Source organism: Cygnus atratus, chromosome 3 (genome assembly GCF_013377495.2).
Source record: "Cygnus atratus isolate AKBS03 ecotype Queensland, Australia chromosome 3, CAtr_DNAZoo_HiC_assembly, whole genome shotgun sequence".
NCBI classification, from domain to species: domain Eukaryota; kingdom Metazoa; phylum Chordata; class Aves; order Anseriformes; family Anatidae; genus Cygnus; species Cygnus atratus.
The window spans coordinates 87,589,793-87,601,282 of NC_066364.1; the positions used below are offsets into that span (position 1 = coordinate 87,589,793).

General features: G+C 55.4%; 1 protein-coding gene across 1 annotated transcript; it reads right to left on the minus strand.

Moving 5' to 3' along the window:
- Nucleotides 1-369: 369 nt before the first annotated feature.
- LRRC73 (leucine rich repeat containing 73) lies at nt 370-6,642 on the minus strand. Its single transcript, XM_035555810.2, has 6 exons — nt 6,371-6,642; nt 5,744-5,904; nt 4,601-4,723; nt 3,304-3,404; nt 2,455-2,638; nt 370-815 (listed from the first exon to the last, which is right to left on the minus strand). Exons 1-6 carry the CDS (start codon nt 6,640-6,642, stop codon nt 745-747), a joined length of 912 nt encoding a protein of 303 aa, XP_035411703.1. The 3' UTR covers nt 370-744.
- Nucleotides 6,643-11,490: the final 4,848 nt, after the last annotated feature.

Sequence of the window (11,490 nt, forward strand, 5' to 3'; positions counted from 1 at the left end):
TTACTGCTGCCATCCAGAACCTTGTTTCTTGTGCTTCAGGAGCCAAGCTGCAGCTCGGCTGGGCCATGAGCAGCCCCCCTGGGCCTGCGGGCACGCAGAGACAGCCTGGGGGGGAGCCAGGGGATGCCAGGTCCCGGTCCCAGCCCCGGGCGGTGCTGCCCCCTGCTGCCCGCAGGCAGGGCCGGGGCACTGCTGTAGTGCCCCCTCCGGCAGCTGCGAGGGAGGAAATTCCTGTTTTTGACACCATTTCTGTGTCAGCACGAAGGCCCCCGCTGCCACCCCGCTGCCCCGTCCAGAGGGAGCGGCGTGACGGAGGCTCAGGTGGCTGCGAGCGGTGCCACAGCTGTGACCTTTATAAAACTCTCATCGCGACAGCAGGACAAGCACTAGAAAGACTATCTCTTATACACATCTGAATAAATACAGCCTGCACCCTGCGGGGCGCAGCGAGGCGTGGGAGAGAGGCAGGGCAGCGTGAGCTACACATGCAGCGACTGGACAATCACAAGCGGCCGACGGGGCGTGTGACAACACAGAGACGCGTGTGGAGAGTCACTCGGACCGGGCTCCGGCGCTCAGAGAGCTGAGGGAGCATTGACGGGACGTGAAATGTGCGAGAAGACCCTCGGGGCAGCTCACCGGAGGCACGGGGACTGGTGGGTGCGCGCTCCCCCGGCGTGCATGGTGCGAACGCCGGCCACGCATGCGGCGCTCTCCTTGGCAGAAGCAGGCAGGGTAGCCCAGCTACATCTCTGTTTCTGCTAAGAGGCTGTCACCGAGTCCCGACGTCATCAGGACCATCTGGGAGCTGGGAGCTGCGTCGAGAGAGGGAGAAAAACCATGAGCCTTTTGGGCTGCGGGAGAGTGTGGATCCAGAAGTGAGGATGAGGAATTACAGCCCTGCAAGGTGGGACGCAAACCGCTGAGATGATTTGGAGGTTAAGTAGGAACTAGGCCTGCTCAGGTTCTGGGGAATCACTGTTAGGAGATGTCTGGGGAGGGGGGGGAGGCAAAGACAGCAGTAAGACACCACGGTGAGGACCTGTGTTTAGCTCCCAGCAGCTTGGGGTACTGGCTGTCAAGAGGAACGTTGTCTCTGAACACCCTGAAGCCTCCCTGACGCAGAGGTGCAGCGTTAGTGGTCCTGCTGACCCAGCTGTGCCTTTAGTCAGCCCCACACCTTTAAACCTGCACGCACTGAACATCTTTTCAGCTCTACAGACAGCATCCAGCTGGGATGAGCTGGCAGGCTGCACGCAGCCCAAACCCACATAGGGTGCTGGTGGAGCCTTCCCGAGAACAGGGAACATGGCGGGCAAGCAGCCATTTTGTGGCAGCAGAGGTCTGGAAATCCTGATCTTGCGCCGCGTGAATGGAGAGTTTGTGCAGCCCTCCTCTGCCTGGCTTCAGGAAGGCGAGGGCAGTTTTCTGGCTCTGGGATGGCACAGAGTGCTGGCCAGGAACTCGGTGACTCCCCCGCCAAGTAAACTGGCTGCAAGGAGGATGGGCATGCATATCAAGTAAGAAGCCAGCAGGGTACTGGTTTTCCATCCAGAAGACTTTCTAAACCCCAGAAAGAAGTGTTTTTCCTGGATGTGAAGAGGGGAGATAGTGCCCACGTGCTTCAGATCCAGATCACGCATATTCAGAACTGCAGAGGGGGATCTCTGTTTTGGGGATCAGTTTCTGGAAACTGGATCCCAAACTTGGCCAAAGCTGCCAGCAAAGGAGTTTTATGGCTCTAACAAATGAAGAACCAGATGTGAGGCACTGGGAGTGGTTGGGCTTGTCTGCTAGCCTAGTATCAGAATTGGGAGGGAGGGAAGGTCAATTAACAATGTTAGGTGAAAAAAAGAAAAAGAAAAAAAATGAAACCACCAAGCCGGCAGGATCATGATGTACGCATGGCAATATACAAGACTGTGTATACCCACGCAACAGGTTATTGATATTTCCATAATATACCTTTGTTTCTGTTACAAGCCACCGCACAGGCAGGCTGTGGCACCTGGCTCACCCCTCACAGGTTTGGGCCACAGAGATAGGAATAGCTGATCCTGTACCTGTTCCAGGGAGGTTCTGGAAGCAGTGAGGAATGACACGAGTTTTGGCTAGAATATCTGGCAAAGGCCCCTGAGATCTTTAACGCTCCTGCCCTTGGTTTTAAGACTTTGCACAAAGATTTAATTCCTGCAGCATCAGGAAAAACGCCTCTGAGGTACCGTTTCTACTCTTTGCTGCATTGTCCTTGGAGGTTCCCTTTCCAAGCAGGCTCAGCCCAATGCTACTTAACGTGAAGGTCATGGCTGGAGGCAGTCTGGATTCCAGCTCGCAGGGATAAGGGACAGGTATCATTCACCAACCCCACCATGAGAGACCAGTGGCACTAGAAACACCCCGGACATCCCTATTCCTGTCTGCCAGCCCCACCAGGCCAGGCCCCAGAGCTCTTACTGTTCTGGCAGATCCAGGGGTTCTTCTCCCTGGCCGTGACTTCACGAGCCTCCGTTTCCTCCTCTTCCTCGCCCTCCGAGAGCAGGTCAGAGATCTGCTGCTGCAGCTCAGGACTAATGTTGTTCTCCGCCAGGATGAGTGTTCGTAGGGCTGTGGGGTAATTCTCTACCATGTCCAGCAAGGTCTGGGCAGAGAGTGAGATAAGCAGGCTGACAAGCAGCACAAACAGCAGCTAGGTTCAACAGGAAGAGTTTCAATGCCATGACTCCTAACAAGCTCCAGCCCTCCTCTTTTTACCTCTGCCATTCTTCAGCTTTGACTGCCCTTTGCCAGACTTTTTGAAAACCTGAGGGCTTCTTGTCTTTCTGTGGGAAGAACTGAGCCTGGATTTCCTGGCTCTGCCCAAAAAGGAGACTGCTCTACACCTGCTGCTCCCACATACCCAGGCAAGACCCCTCATACTGCTGGGAGCTGGAGCTCTGAAGGCCTGTGCTAACAAACCTTGGCTCCATCTGCACACGGACCTTTACCTCTGATTCTCCATCACAGATCCAACCCCTTACTTCTTCCAAGAAACCCAAACTACAGATGGAGCGGTGTGACTTTCTCTGCTGACTTGAGGGAGGCCCAGGAGCTCTAGGTCAGAGCTGTGGCTTCCAAGCTCCTCCTGTGGCTGAATGCTATGAGCCTGGGGAAAGCAGCAGCACCTCTGGGTGCAGGGAGGGGAGGGGATGTGTGTGGACTCTGGAAAGGGGAAGGAGGCAGGTAGAGGTCCTAGTGCCTCTATAGGTGGCCAGGACCTATGCGACTGAGGCTTCAGTGATGCTGTAGAGTAACAGGTTTCCTTACCTGGGCTGACTGGTTGGTAAGTCCTGTTCCCTCCAAATCCAGAACTTCAAGGGTTCGACTGGAGGCCACAGCGACAGCGAGCATCCCTGCTACCTGGTCACCTGGAGGAGAAGCAAACCAGGGCTGTCAGCAGTGCCTGCCTTCACTCACATACCACCCCTGCTCTCGTGAGGCTGGGGCTGTCATGGAAACACCCTCTGTGAATTTCTGCCATCAGACAACTTCTGAGTCTCAGCTACCTCAGGGGAAAAAAAGCTGTTAACTGAGAAAAGAGAGAAGGTAAAGGTGCACCATTTTGGGGGTATGGGAACAGTCACCGATTGTCAGAGGGAACACAAAAGAGCACAGTGAAATTGACTTTATTCCCCGTGGAACTGTGTCTGCCCCCATCTCATTTCTACTCAAGGATGTGAGGGCCTTTAACATTCCCTGAAAGGGATCTCAGATGAAGAATAAGGAGCTGAGTAACCTAAGGGAAAGTTAGAGCTTGGCGAAGGACTGTGTGCTTGCTGATGGGCTGCCAGCCTGGAAAGGGGGAGACTTTTGTGGGTGGGTGCAGCAGGACCGGGAGCACTAGAGATCGACAGCAGTGAAGAGACTCCAGCGTGTTCTCCTGACGTTCCCTGGGGATGTACGACTGTGACACCTTCTCTCCTGAGAAAAACCAGGCTGACACCAGGTAACAAATACCCCGGGGCCTTCACTGCCCTGGAGGGGGTACCTGCTCAGACAGGGCCTGGAGGGAGGCTCCGTTTCCAGCAGGGAAGCGAGGTGGGAAGCGCCCAGCTGCTGCTCCGGGTAGGGAGGCACGGCCTGGTCTCCTCCTCGCCACCTTGCAGCAGAGCTGGAGAGAGTTGGTTTCTATGGCAACCCATGCCAGCCTCTCCTCCTCCTCCTCCCTGCTCCAGGAGAAGGGAAGGGGGGAGCAGGGGGATGCTCGGCTTCTGCCAAGCTGACGTCAGGCCATGGGGCTTCGGCAACGGGGCGGAAGCAGGGGGTCAAACGTAATGACAAACGCAGGCAGGGCACAACCTCCTTCCTGCGCCTGCCAGCAGGGCACGTGGCCACGCCGTCCAGACCAGCAAGGCTGGCTTCCCGACAGCCAAGGGTGCTTGGCAGGGTGGACTCGCTGCCGGGGACCAGAAAGGACCAGTGCAAGAAACTGCCCATCCTGCTGGTGAAGCTCTGCTGCCCATGCAGAGCGCAGTTCCTGGCCACCCACCAGAGCAAATTTCACAAGCCCAGAAAGGCAGGAGTGCAGCGTCCCCTGCTCGCTCTCTCCGGTCCCCCAGCTTACCCAAGGGGTTGTAGTCCAGGTTCAACACTCGGAGCTGGGAGCTGTGAGCCACCGCAATGGCCAGGCGTCCCCAGCCTTTGCTTGTGACGCCTGGGTTGGCGCTCAGCGTTAGCTCTTTGAGGCCTGGAGAAGAGAGGGAAGCCAAACCAGAGTCTGAGGATCACCAAAGCAGCCAGAGGGGAACTAGTTCAGCTAACCAGAGCAGCTCTGAGTCATATCCCCTGTACTCCGACAGGTTAAAGGGTCTGGTTTGCTCTGACAAACATCAGTTTTTATATCACTGCCTTCCACAGTGTCCCTTCATCTGCCCATGCTGTGACTGCCCCATTTCTCTGCTCTCACAACCTGTGTTCTGCTTACCCTAAATAGCAAGCACAACAGAGACAAGTAAGGGGTGTGCGAGGTGACTGACTAGAAGGAGGTGGCATGAGGTGACAGGTCAGAGAGAGGATCACAGGGACAGTGGACTCTGAAGCCTGCACCTAGGAGGAGTGACCAGCTGAGATAACAGCATCAGTGACGTGGTGAGCACAGAGAGGAGAAGGTGCTTGGGAGAGGAGTTGGAAAGCACTATGAGCCTCAGGGAAAGGGGTGCTGTTACCTCAGTACCTGCCAACTCCTGTGTTAATTGACCCACCGCCGTCAGACCACTAAAGATCATCCCCTATAAAGACGTGAGCTTGGTACTAAGGCTATAACCACCCATCTACACACTCACCGAGTGCACCCACAAGTGGGGACAATTCTCAGGCGCTGACAGTGAACCCAAGTGCTGGGGTAGGGGCTACACCATATATTTATCTGTGGTCATTATCAACACATAAATAGAAAATAATAAATGCAAAGCCCAAGCTCTCCCCTCCTCCAGTTTCAAATGCTGCTGTCATAAACCAGAAGCAACCTGTTGGTCTCTGAGCAACAAACTGCCAGCAGGACAGATCAATAGCAGAAAGCCCATGCCTGCCCAAGGGAACCAGTCCTGTATTGCTTGGCTTTTCTGCTTTACTTAAGTCGGGAAAATAAATTCCTGAGCCCAAACTACAGAGCCTGCTTCTCCCAGGGCTGAGGATTTACTGCTGCATCTATCTGCTCCATGTAAAAGCTCTGCTGGTTCTTGTGCAGCCCACGGCTCCTGGTGCTTACCTGACTTAGCCCCATCGGGTGGCAGGAGCCCACAGATAAGGTTGATGCCTTCGTCCCCCAGCATGCAGTCTCCCAGATCCAGAGCCACCAGTGAGGGATGGATGGAGAGCGCAGGGTTGAGGAGGGCCAAGCCTGCATCTGTCAGGGGACTGCCATGGAGGCTGCGTAGGTAAAAGGGAAAATTACCACGGAGCCTTCTTCCTGGCGGCCCAGGGGTGAGCTAACCCGGTGGGGAGCGAGAAGTGGGTGAAGTGAGGAGGAGGAGGATGACAAATCCTAGTGTCAGACAGGGAAAAAGCGCCGGGAAGGCTCTGCAGAGGGGTCAGCCGGCAGCTACAGAGCCCGGCAGGGACGAGGGGGTGCGGAGGACACCGTCAAGGCTCAGGAAGGTCCTTCTCAGCACCGGGGGAACCCAGGTTTGGGGGGGACGGGGCTGAAACCATGCCAACCAGGTGGGAGCAGAGCTAGCTCCCCCCAGCCCGGTGAAGGGCGAGGGATTGGTGCCTGCAATGTCAAGGACGTTTCTCCTCCGACGAGACGTAAACTCCGGGGAGCTGCCGTCCCCACCAGGCTGGGCACCCTGAAACATCACCCGGCCGGGCACCCCGCGGCTTCCCCGTTACTCACAAGAGGGACTGGACGGAGCGGTTGGTCTTGAGGGCCTCGGCCAGCTGCTTGACGCGGTTGATGTTGGAGACGATGCCCAGGTTGAGGTTGAGCTGGGCGAGGGAGCGGGACTCGGCCGCCCCGCGGCAGACGTGCCCGAAGTCTCGCTCCGAGAGCTGGCAGCCGCGCAGCGACAGCAGCCGCACCGAGTTCTCCCGCAGGCTGTCGCAGATGTCCCGGATCTCCGCGCCCGACAGCGTCTCACCGGAGATCTGGATGGACCCCGGCAGCATCTTCCCCCGGCTCGGGGAGCCGCCGCCGCCGCCCGCGGAGCCCCGGGGGGGAGCCGCTCTCCGCGCTGCGGGCCGGGGCGAGCTCCAACGCCGCCGCCGCCGCCGGGCGATGCCGGCCCGGCCCACCGCGGCCCCGGGGGCGTCACCGCGCAGCCTTACCGGCGGCCGCCGGGCCGCCCCGCTCCCCGCGGCGGGCGGCGAGACCCGGGGGAGCCATCGGCGGGGCTTAACCCGGAGCGGCGCCGGGCTCCGTCCCCACGCCGAGCCGGGGAAGGAGCGGTGCCGCGCCGACCTGCTGCGCCGGCAGCGGCGGGAGGGGGCCGGGCAGCCCCGCTGCTCCCGCCCCGCTCCGCCCGCACCTGCGGGGCCGCCCCGCCTCCTGCCTCCTCCGGGCCGTGCCGGGCCGTGCCGCCTCCACCCCGTCCCACCCCGGTGGCCCCCGCCGCCATTTTGCGCCCCGGCGGCACTCGAGGCCCCTGAGGGGCCGCCGCCGGTGTCCGCCCGCTGCCCTGAGGGCAGGGAGCGTGGGTGAAGCTCCCCCAGGCTGGGGAGCAGCAGCTGCTGGATGACTTTGGCCACATTTCCACATAAACCCTCTAAACCTCTGTCTTGGTCCCGGTGTGTGTGGTGTAACAGTCTGCGGGTCAGCCTGAGCTACGTCTGGTGAGCCACAGCTAGGGGATGGGTGCTGAGGGGTGGCTGGGTTGGTTCAGGCTTCACAACGGGTGGTGTACGCAGATGGTGTGGTGGAAAATGAGGTTAAAGATTCACTGCCCCGTGGTTGGTTTTGAGGTTTTGTTGGTCCCCCTCTCCAAGGTAAGCTGATGTCTGAGGAGAGCAGGAGGAGCTTGAGTGGAGTGGATGGCCCAGGGGTTGAAACCTGGAGAAAGTTACAATGTGGAAAGGATGAAATTATCTCTTCCACAGCTGTCCAGATCGTTATAGCGGACTGCAGCGTGGCGTCTAGGTGTGTGAGCCAGCACGGAGCTGAGGTGGGATTATGAGGAGCTCCTGGTGGGTTAATTTCACATATTTTCCCCTCAGAGAAGTGGGGCAGCACATGGAAGGATTCTGGACCGGAGCTGGGTGTACAAGAGAAGCAGAGGAAATCAGGCCATTTATCATGCCTCTGCTGGTTTTTCCTCCCTCAGCGGGGAGCGATGTGGGTTGGGAAATAGCCTGACAGAGCGAGGGGGCTGTGGAGATGGATGTTCCTTTAGGCAGTGCGGACATGCCTCTGGTAGAGACAGGCTGCTGGTAAGGGAGAGACCCTTCCTCTCGTCACAACCCCTGCTGCGTGCCAGGAGGCAGCTGGTAAAAGGTAGAGGGGCTGGGGAAGTGCCACAAGTTTGCCTACATCAGCAGCACACAGCCTTATCCCTCAACCTGATGAGAGATGTGAGGGGCATACCTGACCTTCTTTTAATTTGGTGGTTCAGGTCAGAGGGATTTGCTCCTTCTTTCCCACCTTCTGGTAGTGCTGTACTTGGAGAGAAATATGAAGCAGGGCCCTTGTCGTTTCAACTCCACTGAGCTGAAAAAGGAAGCCAGTGATGTGGAAATTAGGTTAAACCACATAAGTAGGCAGCTTTCTGCACGTAACTAATCTGTTAAGGAGAAAGCCTGGCTGCTGCGTACGGCAATGCTCAAGTGAATTCCAATGCAGTGGGTAACTAAGGGACAAACCCAGGCTCCTCTGCTTTGTTTGCAGGCCAGGAAGAGGTGGAAAGTGAGGGGAAACATGGGATATGGAGGGGGACATGAAGCAATTTTCTTCCTTCTGCAATGAAGGAGCATGTCACCTGAGCCACAGGGTTGTATGTTATGTCCTGGATGAGACCAAGGGAGAGCAGCAGATAAGCTAGAATTGGATATCAACTTTAAGACTTTGGCTGCAGCGTCTAATTTACAACATAGGTGTCACCCTGCCCTTTGAGCAATCTGTTGCTGCTCTTCAGGGCTATCTACATATGTCTTCTTGTTTTCCTGTTGCATAGGGGTGCATGGACTCATTTCTGCATCTGCAAGCTGCATCAAGAGCAGACCACAGGCCTGGCAACGCATCTGCACTGGGATATGAACAGCAGCTGTATGCAGCTGTCAGCGTGGTCCTGGTACAGGTGAAAAGGAGCTCCTGATCTCTGAGGTCATTAAATGGTCCGGGTGAGAACGGGATCCTGTGTGTTTCAGGGCTGTGAGTGGCAGAGAGTGAATGTCAGAGTGGTGAGCAGGGGTATGACCAAGTAAATAACAGCTGCTGATCAGCACAGGTCGAGTGGAAGGCTGCACTCAGTCTCACCTCACGCTCACCTCCGGGCAGTAATTAACCCATGCTTCGTTCAGCAAGGCTATTATTAGAGAGGCACTTGGAGGAGAGCCCCTGGGGCACGTCCCACTTCAATCGACAGCAGCAGCCTCAAAGCACTGCTTAGGGCATCAGGCTGCTTCTGAAGCCCTAGTGCTAGCATCTTCGCTGCCTGTTGTCAGGAGCAAGAGCACATTGAGGAGACAAATGCCCTACCTTGATTTATGCTCAAATACACTGGGAAAAGTGGTACAGGAGCTAGTGGTTGTGGTTCAAAGCCTTGGTTCGCTAAGCCTCATCAAAGGCTATGCGGAGGCAAATTTGACAGTGGAGTTTTGTGAAGAGTTAGGTATTACTTCCTTGTTCACGTGCAGTTACCCAGCAGGTATGAGGAAGGTGGTTTATAGTTTTCCTACTGGGGTGTAAGGAAAGAGTTGACTCCCCAGGTGGATGCCATTAATTCCTCACACGCAAATGGAGAAAAACAGTGAGTGACAAGCAGCTAGAGAGAGAGTAGATGTAGGGAGGAAGACAAATCGGAGAACAAGCAGCCTACTTGTAACCCAAAACACAACTAAGGTGACAGTAAGTGCAACAAGACTGTAAAAATGGTTGGTCTCCCAGGCACTGCAGAGGAGAGAAGGAGGCCATAGCATGCTTTAATATATATATTACTTTATTCTTTCTAATCTGGCAGCCTTGTATGTTTATTTCAGCTTTAATAAAAAAAAAAAAAGGGCTTACACAGCTCTTGCAGCATTACCGTTCCTCAAAAGCTATGTGTGTGCAGGGGGGAATTATTTTAGATTTGCTGCAAGGGAGGAGGGAGAAAATTATTTTTGCTTTGTTGCAGGAGCTGTAGAAGAAAACAAAGGCATTAAAGGTAGTGAGAGTCTGGCATGATGGAGATGTAAGGCTTGTACTGGTAACTAGAGGCCTTGAATAAGCACCGAGATGCCCTCCCACAAAGACTTGACTAAGGCAGCGTGCTCAGCATGCTCTGTGGAACTGCAGCACACATGCGTTTTCCTGCAAAAGATGTCTCCCTCTGTCAGCAAAAGGGGAGGCTGAATCTCTTGGCACAGTACTGAACTTGTGGTAGCACAGAATATTTCAGGTTCCAGCTGCTGCTGCACAGAGAATGAATGGGGGCTGAGGAACTGGAGTAGAGCAAGCCCCAGCAGAATCTGAAGAGGGTGGTTGTCATTACCCTGGTCACCTGTCCCCAGCCGACACGACACGCAACCTGCACAGGGGCTGCACAGGGGCAGCCTGAAGGCTTTCCTCACTGCTGTCTCCTGTGCTTTGAGTCAAAACACAGGGCCCAGCTTCATCCCTCTGACCCAGTGAAATGGCTAGGTGTGGGAGGGGGGCACAGGTCTTCTCTGATGGTGCGTATAGATCAGCAGTGATAGAGTTAGGCCTAGGATGATTTTTCTTTATCTGGAATTATCCTGCTCACAATCATCTTCCTCCTTTCGTTCCCCTCTGCCTGTACTTGGAGAGTCTGCTCCAAGAGAAGCAGCCAGGGAAAGAGGCACAAATCAGGAAATTAGAAGCCACCCTCCCATGGAGTTATAAAGAGGGAAATAGCAGACTCATGCAGCATTACAAACTAACACTTCCATTTTGTTAAGTTTGATGGTAATGGAATTTCTAGGAGCTGACAGTGCTTCAATTGCTCCAAAAACCATGGGGGATATTGGCCCAAATAATTTGATTCCCCAAGCAACTTGCTCTGAATTGTGTTCTTCTGCCAAAATAAATGTGGGGGTGTGACAGATAGTGAGAGAATGCATCTGCTATGTATGTGTTCGGAGATGAGCTCTGCGCTTCTGGAAGGGGAACAAATAATTAACTCGGGAATAAGCAAGCTGCAGAAAGGAGGTCTATGACTCAAAATGCTCAAGTCCTATCCAGTGACGTTTTTGTTCTAACTGAAGCAGATGACCAGCCTGTCCACAGTAGCTGGTGCCGTCTTCCTGTCATTTGTTGCACTGTGGCTCTAGTCTGAATGCCCCTACAGCTGTGTCCTCTCCCACCAACAAAAGGAAGGGGCCAAAGAGAGCAGTTCCGACATGCTGCCTGCCTTGTGCTCAGCTGACTTGAGGGCATCCAAGGGGAAAACTTTTTTTTCTCTCCAGTCTGAGTGCGAGCATCTTAGAGGTGGCTTCTCTCCCCTGCTCATCCTGAACTGCAGGAAGAGGGGAGAAGCTGAAAGGCAGGTAACAGCTTCCCACTCTCAGACCAGTCGACATTAGAGCGGTGAGGGAAGACTACAGCTGGACTGCACAACCGCGAGTTACTGCAGCGCAAGCAGCTGAGGCTGGGCTGTTCTACTTCCCCGTTCTTGCTGGAGCTTTCCTGCATCAGGCTGCTGGACCTAACTGTGCCCACTGTATTACCATCGTATGCTTCCCCATGGCTCCCCTTGCTTAATGGGAACACTGCTGTTGGAGGAGAGTTTGCCGGAGAGTTCTGAGTCTCTGAGGAGTCCCTTCTGAAATAAGGCCTAGACTCAGCTTGAAAAGCCAGCAGCCAGT

What these genes read in the sequence shown, in the direction of transcription:
- LRRC73 (XM_035555810.2), bottom strand. Translation starts at nt 6,642, where the DNA reads ATGCTGCCGGGGTCCATCCAGATCTCCGGTGAGACGCTGTCGGGCGCG. An exon ending in CGCTCCGTCCAGTCCCTCTT is followed by an intron (nt 5,905 to 6,370) that starts GTGAGTAACGGG and finishes TTACCTACGCAG; the next exon opens with CCTCCATGGCAGTCCCCTGA. An exon ending in TTACCAACCAGTCAGCCCAG is followed by an intron (nt 2,639 to 3,303) that starts GTAAGGAAACCT and finishes CTCTCTGCCCAG; the next exon opens with ACCTTGCTGGACATGGTAGA.